The sequence below is a fragment of the Python bivittatus genome, unplaced genomic scaffold (genome assembly GCF_059951505.1).
Source record: "Python bivittatus isolate LINGU-HERP-01145 unplaced genomic scaffold, Pbiv_v1 ctg000080_np1212, whole genome shotgun sequence".
Lineage (NCBI taxonomy): Eukaryota > Metazoa > Chordata > Lepidosauria > Squamata > Pythonidae > Python > Python bivittatus.
Window position 1 is genome coordinate 9,071,538 of NW_028277035.1, and position 17,057 is coordinate 9,088,594.

Here is a 17,057-nt window from a genome sequence, read left to right on the forward strand (position 1 = left end):
CATCATGAGTAAAAAGCTAGCAAACAAAACCTGCTATTTAAACATCTGTGTCAATGAACAAATGGAGTCAGACAGATAAAGTGCTACTGTCCAAATCAATGTGAGATATCTATCTATCTATCTATCTATCTATCTATCTATCTATCTATCTATCTATCTATCAATCATCTATTTCTCTATTCTATCTTTCATATGGTTTAATGACAGGGAAATGATCTTGTGGGTATATTAGATTTTCTCTCAGTAGCTTTTATCTTTGCATGTCTGTATTATTAGATGTACAGTATCGAGGCATGTCAACATATTTAAATACAAGTTAATAAATTAAATTACATTTTAATTATAACACATAATATTGTTTAGTCATGAGTAGAATAGTCAGCTGGTACGTTTGTTAAGGTTGCAAAAGAAATCCACAGTGGAATAAATCTGCACAGTTTAATTTCAACTTGCAGTCTCACTATTGCTAGTTGTATATAAAAGGGAGTTGCAAAGGATGGATTGCTAAGCCCTACTATAACAAAAGAAATCTCCTAATATTCTCCCAGCCAGGATAATTTCAGATCTCAAATGTAGAAAATTACCATTGTATTTGATCTGATCTGTAGTCTATTTTGCAGGTAAGAACAAAATCTGTAAAAAAAAATAAATTACTTACTCTGTAAGAAGGTACAGTACAAAACAGAAATACAACTACTTACAAGCTTTTAAAATTATTTTTATAAACATATAACTTGTGATAACTTTTATAACTACACAGTGAAACAGTTACATTAAGATATCAGCTAAGTAATACATTTCAAGGAATGCACACATAACATTTCTGAAGCAAAATTTATAAACAGTATCATCATAAATCTTGTTAATAAACCTTTCTGAACAGAACAGGAGCACTTTAAATCTACAAATGTTGCAAACTGGAATTATTTTGGGGAAGGGAGGGAAAGTACCCCAGAATCCCACTTTTGACAATGAAGAAGGTCTAATAGCTAGATGCAATTTGTCACCATCTCCCAAAAGAGGGAGATAGGGCAAAGATGCACACGCACCAAATCTGCCAGGCCCAGCACTTTGTATTTGTTTGTCAAGGTTTATCAGCTGTATTGATAAGTTAGTCTCAAATAAAAACATTATCTCCAAGTTCAGGAGCAGCAACTCTGCCCTCCTTAGTGAAGTCATCTATAGGAAGACCTTTAATTTTCCTCACCCAAGCATTTTTACACACTTTTTCTCTGTTTGCAATAACTTTTGTTTTGGTTGCCTGATACTCTGCTATCTTAGCTTCTTCATACTCTTTCATTTGTTGCGTTGTCAGAAGTTGGAACCCAGAATTGTACCGATAAGGATTTGGGATATGGGCATGTAAGACTTTTCTTCGCCGTGAAGTTGTGTCTGCGTCAGGCTGGCCAATCTTCATCCGCGGTATTTTGATGGATTCAGCTGAGCTTGTAAAATGACCAATGATGGTACTCTCAGCGGCAGGAGATGGGATCTTACGATAAGCTTTCCTTCCTGACAAGCTGCTGCAGGACTTGGAACGTGTGATAGTGGGGGGAGGAATGAAGGATTTCACATTACCCCCAAGCAAAGAGTTCTTTGTGTTGAGCTGTAGTATTTTGGTTTCATAAGGTGAGGAAATCCTTTCCATACCTAAAGTGCCACCAGAAGCCTTTAGTTGTTTCATCTCAGCTGATGGATCTGTTGTCTTTTGCTTTGAACTTTGAGGAGATAGAGATAGAGATAGAGATGATTTGTGCTGTTCTTTCTTGGGGTGAACAGGTTCCCAAGCATCTGTAATTTTCATGTTGTATGCCATATTGGCACTAACATTATCATGTTGGTAGGCATGGTGCATTGTACTGACAGTGAGGAGTATATGATCATTAAATATGGGACCAACAGGATATTTCTTCTTTACGTGATTTAACAAAGCCTTGGTATTCTGGCCAAATGAAGAAGGGGGTGGAGCTTCTGATACTAAGTCATCATCTGTTTTAAAAAGAAAAAGAGAGAGAGAGAGAGGAGTTTAAAACCTAAAGAACTAGCTACTGATATCATCAGAACAGAAATCAGGGACAACTCAGCAGAGGGCCCCTCAACCTGTTCTTCAAAAACTGACATAGGGAGGTGCCTACAGAATTTAAAAAATCAGAAGCTTATTGAGCTTTATTATTGAGAAATCCAGGACACCCAGTTTGATTCATTAATTCAATGAACTTGTATGCCATCTCAATCACTGAGACTCAGAGGATATAAAACCATCAGATGATGATAATAAAAATAAATACAGAAATAAATCATAAAGAATAATATACAGTGTCAGAAAAGAACAAAAATAAAACCCAATCACAATAAGACAGGGATCCAATATCAGGGAACAAATCATAATTCACCCTGCCCCAGGGCCTACTGAATGGCTGCATTTGGGCTGATACTTGGCAAGGCAATGAATTGCTACAGAATTCTCTACTAGTAGCAAACAATTCTCATAGTTATGGAGGGGGAAATGCAAGGAATATGGTGCACCAAATTCACCCACTCCAATACTAGTAGATACTTCTCTTGCTCTCCTAACATTTTCCCCAAATATCTACTTTTTGGAGGGTGGGGTTTTGCAAACCAGAGTTGCAGTCAAGGAGCACTTACTTAAAGTAAGCTTGTTGAACATGAGCACACATTAGATCATGGTGAATATCCACCATTTCATTTGTAAAGAATGAACTTGCCAATCCCCTCTTTCTTTCCTTCTCCCTACCTACCCACTCAATTTTGCCTAGAGGCAACTAAGAGGCTGTTCGTCAAATTCTGAAAGCTATCTGTAAAAGCAGTACTAATTGATATTAGCATAGTACCACAATCTGCCTAAGATAAAGTGCCGTGCAATAAGCAGTTTAAAGTAAGTTGGCTTGATTCTTAATGCAGTGGTCAACAATAGTCCCCATATGGCAGTTTACAGTTTGTCTTAAGCCTGAATTATATTATGTGTATGTCATAATAGATCAGTCTAAACAGTCAAGTTTTCTTCTTTGGTGAAGGTGGAAAGCTTTAAGCCTTGTGGAAGCCAGGCAGACATTCAACAGGGCTCTTTATTTCTTTTGTAATTTTGTAAGTGCATCTATAGTCACTTTTAAATACAATGTGCTATTCTTGCACCAAATTCTGTCCTTAGTGTTGTAAAAAAGAATACTGAATTTCTTATAATCACAATCACTGCAAAGGTAGGTGAGGCACTAAGAAAGATTTGAAACAGATATAAGTATAGAATTATATAATTCTAAAAGTTTTCCTCTCATTTACAGTATAAGATCTTGGGTGCAGGAAAGGCTTCAATATCTGTTTGGATTGAATGGTTTGTTGAGCATTGAATGGGAACAATGTGAATCTAAATGGAAGGGGATGGAGAGAAAGAATGCAACTTCTTTCTGTTTTTGCTCAAATATATTTCATTTGCTGCTTGGTGATGTTTTATTTATCTATTTTCTATTTCAGGGCATTTCTATATAGGGTTTTTGCACTACTGCAGAATCAGCTCTGCATCTTGCCCATCAATGTCATCACATTAGCAGCTGGGTTGATTAATTTCTACTGAGAATATACAGTAATTGAAACCATTGTAAACTAGTAACTGGCTTCCTTATATGCTTTCCTGAAGTTACCTCAGTTAACTTAGCAGGAAGCAATGCTCCAGTCATACATAAAGGGCAAGCAGCAGCAGTCATGAAACAATAATTAGTAGCAATCAAGCAGCAGTCTGCAGGGATGGAAAAAAGGGGACAAGATGCAAGCAGAATTACACTGTTGCTTTGCAATTTCTACCCTTTTTGTATTTCTGTTGCATGCATATATGAAAGGAGTGGAACATGTGCCATGATGGTGCAACAGTACTTTCATCATTTTGATGAAAGCCTCCAACTTCCACCAGCAAGTTAGGACAGGGTACTTAACATCCCCTGCTTGTTTAAGGATATTTTCCATCAGTAGCTGAATAATTAATAATTTGGCTTTGCATACTCAGGAATCCTAACTTATGGTTTATAAATACATGGAGGAGAATAGTCACCTTTTCTCATTTCTTTTGATTTAGGAAAATCAGGTGAGTCTGTGCAGACTTCAAGCCATTCTTCTCATTTTTATTTCCTCCCAATTCCTTTTTTAGAACATCCTACCTTGTTAAGAAATTGGGAGATCTTGAAAGTTTGTCTATTTTTGTAACTTTTTATAGTTTTCCTTATAAATTAGGGAGTTTGCAATTTATTCTTTTAATATACTAATTATCTCTAGTGGTCTAAAGCTGATACCAGTAGCAGTCATTACTTTCAAATATAATATGCAAAAGTTCTTTACCAGAAGGACCTTTGAATATTGTTAAAGATTGCTGTTCTTTTAAGGTTTGATGGGCAAGTAAAGAGAGTCTGTGCTTTTCATATGGATGCAGTTCTGCGGCTGCCATATTCTCCCTCTTCCGGGGAAAAGGGATCTTCACCATTTCGTAAAGGAGAGCTAGAAGAGAAAGAAATGGTTAGCAGTCCAAAGTGCCATGAGTCAGAACTTCATGGACCTATTTGAAATAAATATGGCCTCATAAGGCTGCAATCCCTAAGTTAGAGGGTTTATTCCACAAGGGGAGTGGAATTTTGTAGAGCAATGAGACTACACATCCAAGGCATCTTTGTGTGCATAAAGATCCTTAATATGGAAACTTTTAAAAAATATCAAATTCCTTGGGAGAAAAGCATGATCAGACATTTTCAATCTTGAAAGAAATGGGAACAGATAACTCACAATGTTTGCAGATGAGGCTTTTATCATGCAGTTATTCTGTTTCACTGCAGAATTTTATGGAAGAGGAAACATAGGTTTCGTATCTTTTGCTTGGAATCTATCTTAACTCACCATGTCTGTTTTTTTCCATTAAAAATACATTAAGGTACAACAAAACAGAATACCTATATAATAATTTGACTGATAGCCCTAAGAAGCTCTCTGGCAGCACCTCTAGTCCCTCTTACAATTCCATTGTCACCTATTAAAACTTACTGAAATACCTCCATGAGAATTAAATGGAATATTTGATATAAATAACGGGACTTTACAGAGTACATTAAATCTTAAGAATAATTCTGCTTATTTCTGCAGACTCAGCAATTGTCCAAAAATATCCAGCAACTGCAGCACCCTACTTGTACTCACTCAGAACTGATTCACAGGCTGGAAAGAATTTGTATTGCCACAGGCTAGCGGGAAAAAAAAAAAAAGCACGAGTAACAGTGTGATTATTTGATCACTCTAGTTCAGTGTTTATGTCCTGAACTTGAGTGTACTTCTCACTTTAACATGAGATGATGAAGAGTCAGGGAAATGATATCACTGTTTCATTTCCTTCTAAGTGAAGTGTACAAAATACACACTACACATTAGTAGATGGTATTTATCTTACTGATCTGAAGAAAAAGCGACCTGTTGACTGAGCCATTCACTACCATCTGTTCATCCTGAGAAGACTGTTGGGAGAAGGGATTCCTCTTGCCAGATTCACTTCCTAACACACAAACACACACACACATGTCCATACCTGGAGCACCTCTGGATAATCTTGTGGAATGCTGGGAAATGTAATAGGACAGCACCGTATCATCGGGTTCGCTGTATAGTTTCCAATTCTTCTTTCTGGTTCGTTTTTCCCGCTCAGATTGTGAATATGGAGAAGCCTTTATTCGGGTTGGTAAGTCATTAAATTTGCTTATGTCTGTTTTGTTAGCTTTTCTTTCAGAAGTCTGATTATGGTCCCATTCTACTTCTTCAAACTGGAACAAGACAACACTCCCTTCTGCATTGATCAGTAATCTAGGGAAGAAATTGGACGAGTGAGAAAACATGATGAAATCTGTCCATTGGTTCAAGGAAATGGTCCTTAATAGCATGGCTTCAGGTTGCTGACACAACTGCCCTTCCCTGAAATGAGGGCCCAATACAGATTATTTAAAATCAGAAGAACAGCAATAATAATAGCCACTAGAAGGGGAGGCTGGTCACCGCAGAATGAAGTGAGGGTCTTTCCTTCCTTTCCTTCCTTGTCACAATCTGAATGAAAAATGTTTCTGGAAGCTGTTCTTTGCACAGAGAGGAAATTTCAGGCTGGCAATGGCAGGAGTTTCCTTGCAGTATTTAGCTTTGGATGACTGATTTTTCTAGGAAAACAGTGGAAGAAAGGGCTAATCTTTCCATCTGCTGCTGCAATTCTGATTATTTAGCTAGGAATTAATTTACAGCTCACTTTTCCACAAATTGTCCCGTATGGCAGCTACAAAATGAGTACATAAAAGCCAGATTGCTATATGAGCTAGCTCAAAACAATAGTAGCAACAGATAAAACAGATTAGCTTGGTAGACTTCAGGCTTTGGTGTCAAAAGTTATCAGATAATCATCTAATTAGGCTCCCTAATGAGGGAATTTTTATTCCCTTTTTAAAATTAATTTTATTGAAGAAATTTTTTATAGATTAAAAACAATACAAATTTAAAGAAAAAAGTAAAGAAAAGTGATAAGTGAATAAGTAAGAAAGAAAAGAGAAAAAGACAAGAAAGAAAAAGAAAAGAAAAGAAAAAGGAGATGTAAAGAAGTGGGCTCTGATCTTCTTTACACCAGTTATAAGTGCATTTACATGTTATCCTCTATGCAGTTATATCGTGGCTCCCTTCTTTCCATATTCTACCCTTTCTAATCATCAGACCCAAAAATCACAAGTATATTTTTTTTCCATTTTCAGCAAAAAGTCCATAAAGGGTTTCCAGTCACTGACAAATATAGTTATTGTCTTTTCCTTAATCAGTGTTGCCATTTCTGCAAATTCTGTAATTTTCACCAACCATTCCTCCATTGTGGATATTTCAGAATCTTTCCATCTTCGTGCATGTAATAATCTTACTGCAATTACCATACACAAAAACAATCTTCATAGGTCTTTTCTAGTTGTCTATCCATTAGTCCCAACAACAAAAAGTTCTGGTTTCAGTTGAATATGAATCTTTTAAATTCTTTGTCACTATGTGTATTTGAACCCAAAATTTTCTAGCTTTTTTACAAGTCCATCAGGCATGATAAAATAACCGTTCATGTTTTCCACATTTCCAACATCATTCTGAAGTACCTTTATACATTCTAGAAAGTTTTTCTGGTGTCATATACCAACAGTACATCATTTTATAAAAAATTCTCTTTTAAATTGTAACATAATGTGAACTTCAATCCTTTACCACATAATTTCCCTTTGATCCATCTGTATATTGTAACCAAAGTTTTTAGTCCATTTTATCATACACTCTTTAACTTGTTCTACTGTTTCAAATTTCAGTAAAAGGTTATACATTTTAGCAATTACATGTTCATCTTTTGCACATAATTCAGTTTCAAATTCTGACTTATATTCAATTCCAAATGTCCTTTTATCTACTTTAAATCTTTCTCTTAACTGTACATGTGAAAACCATTGGAAATGAAATCTCTCTGTGGTCAATTGCTCTTTATATTCTCCATGTTCTTGTTCTAACAACTTTTGCTATGTTAATCATTTTTCTTTGCCTGCTGTTTCTTTTCTATAAAATGCTTCTTGTGCTGAGATCCACAAAGGTATTTTTAGGGACAGCCTGGGTTTGTATCTATTCCATATTTTCAATATGGCACTTCTAACATAATGATTTTTAAAATCTACATTAACCTTATCATACTATAAAAAACCATGCCATCCAAATCTCAGGTCATGCTCTTCTAATTCTAAAATTCTCTTATTTCTCAGCAACACCCATTCTTTCATCCAAACCAAACATCAGGCTGCAAACTACAATTTCAGATCAGGCAGTCCCAGTCCTCCAGTCCCCCCACCACCACCACCACCACCACCACTCCTTTGCATCCTGAAGCATTTTAAATTTAACTCTTGGTTTTATCTCTCACCATACAAACTTTTTTTTTTTTAATCCACTTTCAATTGTGACCGATTCTGTGAAGACTGCCTGGGTGAGTCCCTGCAGTTTTCCTGGCAAGGTTTTTTCGGAAGTGGTTTGCCATTGCCTCCTTCCTAGGGCAGAGACCAGCTGGCGGTCAGAGGAAATCGAAGTCTCTTCCATTGCATTGCGTCCAGCAACTGGCAACCAATTCCCATTTTCCCATGCAAGGCGCTGCCAGTGTTTTTCCTCCTACCGGGTGAGAGTACCTATTTATCTACTCGCTTATGCTTTTGAGCTGCTAGGTGGGCAGGATCGAAGAGCACAAGACAGGAGCTCACCCCAACGTGTGGAGCTTGGGTTCGAACTGCTGAAGTGTCAACCATTTCTGGCCAGCAACTTCCAGTCCCATTAAGCCACTGTGCCCCTGCATCCCACCATATGAACCTAGATATACTGTATCTTTCTTCCATTGCTTAAATGATACTTCAGTTCTCAAAATAGGCATTGCTTGAAACAAAACCATCATTCTAGGTAATACAGTCAGTTTTTTTCCATCAGTTCTTTTTGCTCTTCCATCCTCATATTTTGTGTTAACATCTTCTTTTCCACATTATTAATTTTAAATCCAGCTAACCAAAATCCTTTAATTTTTCCATTAATATTTCTATTCCTTCCAAAGGATCTTCCAAAATTATCACCAAATGATCAGCAAATGCCCTTAATATATTTCTATTTTAATATTCTCTCCAGCAGTTCTCTCATCTTGTCTTCTGTCTCTATACAATACTTCAAGAGCTAAAATAAGTAACAGTGGGGACAGGGGGCATCCTTCTCATGTCCTAATCAGCGAACACCAAAGCCTGGAAAGCCTATAACCTTCTGCTCACCAAATATACTTCAGCTGTTGGTGGAATGGAAAGTCCTGTCCCAAAGATCTGAAACCCAGGAAGATTTGAAGACCTGTAGTTAAATTGGTCCTAAGTAGCTTTCCTCAGAGCTGCATTTTCAATATTATGCACATTAAATGTAAATATGTAAGCTTAGCATGGGTATTTGTAAGCTCTAAACACAAAGAAATGATATCAGAAGGCCGTTCATATTAATTAGTGTAATATTGCTGCACCATCACAGAGGCTATCCAAGCTACATGCATCATCAATTTTGTTAAAGGCAGAGTTGTATTTTTAATTTAGTTTGACATGCAATCTAATTTTTCTCTCTCTTTATTTCCAAGAAAAACAATCAAGGGGGTCTGATGCTGTCTGAGAAAACAATACAATGAAGGGAGGATTCAAGAATTCAGAAATTTCAGTTTTTGCTTTGAAAATAAAAGCTGTTGAACGGAACAACAGCTACTCTTGAAATTCTGTAAAAGGTGTTGCATTATAACACCCCATCACATGCTAGGCATTTCTGTTAGTGCAGACTAGTAAAATCAGTTGTACGCTAACAAGGAAGCTAGCATGGAAAGTACCAGCAACAACCTGGGGAAAAGCCTCAAATTTCAGGAGGCAAGCCCCCGCAGCTTGTCACGTGCTCAATCGGAGCACATGATCCCTTGTGTTTCATGTATTACCATATATGGTTATGGGCTTGTATTAGGTAGTGTGATGTATATATGCTTAACCCAGCCCTCTGATGTACTCAATAAAAAAGGTTTCCAGACTCCGGTCTGGGCGCTCTCATCCCCCTCAAAGGAGAATCAGTTTGGTGTCTTCTTTCCCCTCACTCGTGAGAGGCCCGCGGTAACTGCGTGAATGTTACAACTGGTGACCCCGACGTGATCCCCAATAACTGGGTAATCGTCCATCGCCCTCCGCCTGAGACCTCCGATACTCACGCCCGGGAAAAGGGCTCGATGCGTCCCAGCTGCCTGCCGGCTCTCTCGTAGGTATCAGAGGCGGGTTGTCCAAGCCCCAGGTTGCGTACCTCCACGAACTTGGAAACCTTCTCAAGGCCCCTTCTCCCTCTGCCTGAGACCTCTGGTGCTTACGCCCGAGAACGGGCTCAACGCATCCCAGCCGCCTGCCGGCCCCCTCGTAAGTATGGGAGGTGGGTTGTCCAAGTCCCAGATTGTGCACCTCCATGAACTTGGAAACCTTCTCAAGGCCTCTAACATTATTCTTTCTAATCGAGGCACCCCATTGCCTCCAATTAAGCAAAAAAGGCTAGCTGGACTGCTAAAATATGTCTGGCTCAAATGTCCGGTCTATCCTGAGACCGGGTCAACAAAAGCCACATTGTGGAGAAAGATTTTGAAGTATTTAGATGAGCCACCAAAAGCTCCACAGCAAAATTATTGTCTCCTGCCGTATTCTTTTAGAAGCTCTGGAAGTTTACAATGGGGAGCCGAGGATGGCTGCTGCTGAAATCACGGCGCCTCCTCTTTACGAGGGCCATTCACCATCGCCCCCCCCTCTCCCTCTAACAACAAAGGAAAGGGATGAGGAACTTTTCCCTCCTCCGGCAACTCCAACTGCTGGACCCCTGGTACGCGCCATGATAGAGGCTTGTGCTAGAGGGGAATTAGATTTGGAGGATATGCAATCTTGTGCTGCCTTCCCTGTCTCATATATTCCCGATCCCAACAACCCCAATAACCCTCCTACCCAAGTGTTTGCTCCTTTGTCTTATAAAGTTGTAAAGGATATTAAAACTGCTGTAACTACTTATGGCTTACAATCTCGCTATTCTATGGGCTTGTTTCTAACACTTGCAAATTCTTCTGACATGATGATTTTTGATTGGCAAATGCTGTGTAATATGATTTTAACTCCTGCTCAGTATGTTGTGTGGTGGTCAGAATATCAAAAACAAATTGCCCTTATTGTGCAGGATGGTTTCCCTGCAAATGTAACCAATGATCACTTGCTGGGACAAGGAATTTTTACAACTGCTGCCGCTCAAATCAACTCTCCAAGGGCTTCATTTCCCTTGGTTTCACAAGCAGCTGTATCTGCATTGTGGAAAGTTGATGATTCCTCAGCTACCCCCACACAATCCTTTTCAAAAATCATGCAGGGATCTACTGAAAATTATTCCGAATTTCTTAGCCGTCTCCAATTAGCCATTGAGTGTCAGATTGACAATGAGGACGCTCGTAATGAATTGTTATTAAAACTAGCCTATGAAAATGCAAATGCTGATTGTCTGGATCTCTGTGTATTATAAAGAACCTCTTGTGCCCCAGTGCTTGGTTGGAAGTGATTTGTGTGTTTCCCCAATTATTTCCCCGCTGTTGACCAGGGCTGTGTGTCTGTCTGCTCCAGCCGCACCTATCTGGAAATCCAGGTAGAAAGCAAAGGGGGCTGACAAGATCCGCGTGCCTCAACAGGCTGTGAGTGTGTGTTTGAGTGACCATAGGCTGAACCTGGGAGCAGCATCTGTAACATACCCATTAGACTTGGCCACTTTGGAAACAGATCTGCGAGAAGCAAGGAAAGCTGTTGGAAATGTTGGAGAGGAAAGTAAAGTAAAGACTGTGGGGGAGGTGCGAATAATAAAAGATAGGTGGAAAAGAAGTGGGGGAGACAGCAGGAATGGGAATTTGTGGAGTAATCAGGGGCAGAGAGTAGGGAATGGAGAGGAGCGTGTGCAAGTGTGGCGAAAGCTGAAAGAAAACATGGAGAGATGGGATGGGGCTCCTACTAGAAGCTTGTAGGAGCGGGTGAAGCAGTTATAGAGAAGTCAGGGAGGAAAGCATGGATCAGAAGAGGAAGATGTAGGGAAAGTTAAGGAGAAAGAGCAGTTTTTTTTCTGCTCCAGCAGGAACTGAAGCTGGAAGGGGAGGATATGTGAATTGGAATCCCGAATGGCTTAAAAAACCTAGCAGAACTAAGAACAGATATAGCTAAAGCCTTAGAACAAACTGATGCTGTTTCCAAAGAATCCACAATTACATTAAACCAGGGGATCAAGTTAAAAAAGGAAAACCAGGAGGAGCCCTGGGACCACGATGGAAGGGACCACATACAGTCCTTGATGTAATTTCACCCCATCTAGTGTACCTGGACACAAACAGATGGTGGCACCGTTCCCAAGTTAAGCCTGTGTAACCTGTGTAAATAGGCTAGGTTATTTTTCTTTTCTATTCCCTTTTTTTTTTGTTCCCCCCCCCTTTCTTTGTTTTCCTTTGCTTTTTGTTTGTTTGTTTTTGTCCCCCCACCCTTTTGATTTTATCCACAGGATCCAAGCATGAAGATCTACAGTACATCCAAATTCTCCTGCTGGGACAATGCCTAGAAGCTCTGCAGCACAGTTCTAACAACAATTTTTTTTTTGTAGAATTGGCACAAACAGCTATGAACAGCTCAGCTTTTGCGTAGGGTGACTTTTGGCAGTGGGAGGAATCACATCTACCTGTTTCTTTGGAATACCCTCCAGCCTAGAGACATTAAGAGATGTTACTGTTTTAAAGAATTTCACTAATGACTTGTGGGAGGGAATGTTTTTTCACTTTGGATCTTCTCCAGAACCTGAACCATGGACAAACTAGAGGAGAATGACCCTGAATCTTTCAGGTGTAACCAATGAAGAAGTGACTGATATTAGTCCTCCAAAACCGTGTAGCTATTGACTATCTACTATTAAGAGCAGGACAGGGCTGCAAATCCTTTCAATGTTTTTGTTGTTTTAACCTTGTAGGGCATTATTTTGATACACAATTTTATACTCTATATATACACAATTTTATATATTTTATATATGCTTCACATAATGTATAACCATACCTGTAACAGTGCACTCTATTTTATTTCTAAAGGGTTAACTTGCTTTTGCTTTGTAAAGAGCACTGGTTTCTTCCTCCCCCCCCCCCTTATCTCTTTGCTGAATGCCCGATTGTCTTCGAATAAGCAATTAGCCGAGTACAAGCTCAATGTTGTATCAAGCTTTTCGCAACAGTTGTGAGGCCCTGCATTCCAGAGAGAGATAAGAAAAATCTTGTATGCCATTCCCTTGGTAACCAGAAGAAAAAGTTACATTTAAGTTCACCTTCCTAAGAACCACCTTTCACTTGTTCAGACCGTCCCAAAAATCCCTTGTATGAGGGGATGTACTATCTGATTATAGATTTAAATGTCTATAAAGCCTCTGATGTTTGTGTTGTGAGGTGGGATTCCATCAACATTTTTTGTTAATGTGTTGATTGGGGTCACCCAGCTGTGTCTTGATCAAACTACATCTGTTACTCATCAGAAGTCTTACATTGAGACAAAACTAGCCAAGCTTAAAATTTTAGCCTTTCACATTTCCCAGGATCCAGAGGGATGGAGCTGGTCATGGCTCACATCTTGGTTACCAGACTTTGGATCCTGGGGAAGGAAAATTGTTCAGACCTTGTTGTTTGTATTATTTGTTTTTATATTAATTTCCTCAATTTTTCAATGTGTTAAAATTGTTTTCTGGAAATATTGTATTTCCATGTCAACTGGACAGCAAACCTATTGGCAAGAATACCTAAAAAAAAACCTGTAATGCTCTGAGTGGGTGATGAGTGAACCCCATTTTGTGGCATCTCCTGTTTAACTCGATGCCAAGGGGAGGAATAGGTTAGACTTGGCGGCTTCCGTCCCTCTAGCTAGTGCCTGGCAGCCTGGTTGGGAAGGACGTGGGTAAGTGTGTGTGTGTGGCCTTGAAGGAAGAGTGCTGCTTCTATGCTGACCATTCTGGAATTGTTCGAAAATCCATGACCAAACTGAGAGAGGGCCTGAATGCCCGCAGGCGAGAGCGTGAAGACTGACAAGGATGGTTTGAGGGATGGTTTGAGGGATGGTTTAATCTCTCCCCGTGGCTCACAACCTTGGTTAGCGCTCTCGCTGGACCGTTATTATTGTTGATTATAGCATGTACAGTTGGTCCTTGTGTCCTTAATAGGCTTATAAGGTTTTTTCAGGACAGACTGGGTACCATAGAAGCACAGGTCAACATGGTCTGCACTCATAAATACCTGCCTCTCCCAACCACGGAACCAGTGGCACCTGAACAGCTTTTTTGCAAACCTCAACTCACCTTTATCAGTGATGAGGAGGAAGCTGCTCTTTAAAATAATAAAAACAGAGGAGATGTTGCATTATAACACCCCATCACATGCTAGGCATTTCTGTTAGTGCAGACTAGTAAAATCAGTTGTACGCTAACAAGGAAGCTAGCATGGAAAGTACCAGCAACAACCTGGGGAAAAGCCTCAAATTTCAGGAGGCAAGCCCCCGCAGCTTGTCACGTGCTCAATCGGAGCACATGATCCCTTGTGTTTCATGTATTACCATATATGGTTATGGGCTTGTATTAGGTAGTGTGACGTATATATGCTTAACCCAGCCCTCTGATGTACTCAATAAAAAAGGTTTCCAGACTCCGGTCTGGGCGCTCTCATCCCCCTCAAAGGAGAATCAGTTTGGTGTCTTCTTTCCCCTCACTCGTGAGAGGCCCGCGGTAACTGCGTGAATGTTACAAAAGGTATTGTCCAAGCAGAAAAACCCAAACTTTCCTTCAATTTCACATTGAGGAAATTTAACTCTGTAACTTTTTACAGAAAGAAGAACAGATAAAAGGTTCTTCAGAGGCCCCAGTTTAAGTTACATTGATTTCTTTTCTTTAGTGATTTTGTTTGAAAGATTACAAGGAGGCTCAATGCATCATTAATATCTGGACCTTAAACATATTTAGTCAGAAGTAAGACCCATCAAGTTACTTTTAAGTATCTCTAATTGAATTGAAGACTCTGTTTCTCAAGCATTCCCACATATCTCCTCAGAAATACATTTCATTGCCATTATTATTATTATTGAACTAGGAAATAAAAACTTGTAACGTACCTGTTTTCTAAAATACGGAAGGACAACACTGGATCACCTCTGCTGTTTGCTCTCATAACCCTCAGACAGTTTCCAGATAAGAAGTTAAAAATGCGTATCTTCCCATCAGCGCAGCCACTGATGACTCTGAGATAGAGAAACGCCAGAGATAGAACTTCCCTACAAACAAGATCAGTAGTTAAAAGAGAAGGTTTATTCTTTTTTCCCTTTTATTGTAATGTTATAAATCTTGATACACTGTATCATTTCAATGCAGATTTCAATGCAGTAATGTTTATATAATACAATTAAAATGATCAACATTCTATTCTTTAAAAAGCCTAAAGTATTGAAAGCACAAAGAGAAAAGTAAAGAAAAAGTATCGCCATCTAGGACCTCAACATTGCAAGCATAAGGTTATTTAACTTTTCATCCAAAGCTGAGTATAAAAACTTCTAATTAGACATGACACAGAGACAGAACAAACAACTGTATGATAAAATGGATGCAAAATTTCAGATAATGTTTGGAGGTGGCACAGACACCTCCCTAATTCGCAGAAGGAGAAGGAGATATAGCACAATCAGACTTGCAAGATTGATGTCAGCCCCACTAGGTAGACCAGGTCATGAAATCAACTCCACGGGATGGCTAAAACTACTTTTATTGACATTGGCCATAATAACAGAATCTTGCAAGTCTGATTGTGCTAATCCTCTAATTCACTGAGATAGGGGTCTATGTGAGACACCTCCAACTGTTATCTGGATGTTCTGGACTTGAGAAATGCTTTAGTACCTTTTGCTTAGGCAATGGAACCTGCATATCTCTGTTAAAGTCATCTTCCTTACTCTCTACACAACACATGTGAACAGTTAAAATTCACATTCCTTTAGGTGCCATCTATAACTCTGAGCTGCCCAGAGTCTACTTGGAGTCCAGTTCTGATCTTCCAAGTCTGATCTTCCAAGTTCATCCTTGCTTCCTTTGTGAGCAGCCCTCCGGTTACCATCCAGACTCAGTATTTTGAACTTAAAAATGTTCAAAGTCACTTGTCCTCACAAATCATTCTAAGAAGAAAAATGATTGGACTACTAAGAAAGTAACTCCAAAGAAAAAATTGGAATGTCTAGAGTGAAAAAATAAATACCAAAACAAAGTCTGAGCATTAAGGCATTAATTACACATTATATGGGCTGAATAGGGAGCTGCCTGAATTAGGGACTTATGTTGGTTTCAGACCTGTGTTCCAGTGGCATCTTATTCTAAGCACTCACAAAGGGAACAATCAGAGAAATGAGGAAGTGGGATGCAGAGAAGAGGAAATTAGATGGGGCCTAGTCAGTAACCTATTGCCTTCCCAGGCTGAAGCAAGTGATGACAGATTAAAAGAGAAATCTTATCTCCTTCTTGTTTGGAAACCAGTTAGTTATCCCCGTTATGTGAGCTGTTTAAGTGTGAGGTGGCAGACAAGGAGAGACTGGTACATTCTCTCTCAGCTTTCCTAGTAAAGCTATCTATATCTATTTTGTAATATGTATGTACTGGCCATGACCTCCATCTGCTTTCTGAGAAGACCGATGAGTCCAGGAACACTCCCAGATTGCAGGCCTCCTCTTCCAGGGACAGCAGAACCATATTCAGAGTCAGGATTGGCATAATCCTCTAATCAGCTGGCTTCTGAATTAACAGCGGAGCCGCTTCCTGTTTTTCCCATCTGGTTCCAGCCTCCAGTCTCTGGGACACGACCTTGACTGCATCTCCTGTTCAGCCAGGATGGAGACGTGCAACTGGGATGATACCTTCCCTCGTGCCAGCAGAATATCACTCCCAGTGCTTTCAAAGAACAAACTGGTTCTTTAATAGACTGATTGGTGAAACGCAAAATACAAAATGTATTTTATACCAAACAATACCTACATGGGGTGTCTGAAAGCCATTAAACATCGCTTGTGTTTTCCCAGCATGCTCCATGCCAAGATATATCCATCACTGCTTCCTGTCACAAGATGCCACTCATCATATGTCAAACATTTTACAGGACCTAGGTGACCTTCTAAAACCTGTAAAAAAGAAGGAGAAGGAGAAGGAGAAGGAGAAAAAGGAGAGAAAGGCTTGTTTTTGTGGGCTTTTGATATACTTTCAGGCATCTTTTGATTGTGGCTAATTGTTTGTTTTGCCAATAAATATTAAAGCTAAAAGTGTGAAAGGCTTTCCATGGATTTCTCCTGCTAAACCCAAAGGAAAAATATCACTAAAGCTAGCTTCTTTGTTGGATTGGAAAATAACAAAGATAGTACAGTGGTACCTCGGGATAC

General features: G+C 39.4%; 1 protein-coding gene across 1 annotated transcript in view; it reads right to left on the reverse strand.

Annotated features, from left to right (window-relative positions):
* Positions 1–461: 461 nt before the first annotated feature.
* The window catches only part of LOC112543192 (F-box and WD repeat domain containing protein 10B-like), a 30,023-nt gene continuing 13,427 nt past the window's right edge, over positions 462–17,057 (reverse strand). Inside the window, exons 10-14 of the mRNA XM_088133466.1 lie at positions 16,660–16,802; positions 14,760–14,918; positions 5,573–5,844; positions 4,345–4,500; positions 462–1,989 (exon numbers count right to left, since the gene is read on the reverse strand). Of these exons, the coding sequence (XP_087989592.1) occupies positions 1,118–1,989; positions 4,345–4,500; positions 5,573–5,844; positions 14,760–14,918; positions 16,660–16,802 (1,602 nt within the window). The 3' untranslated portion in view covers positions 462–1,117. The remainder of the gene's footprint in view (positions 1,990–4,344; positions 4,501–5,572; positions 5,845–14,759; positions 14,919–16,659; positions 16,803–17,057) is intronic.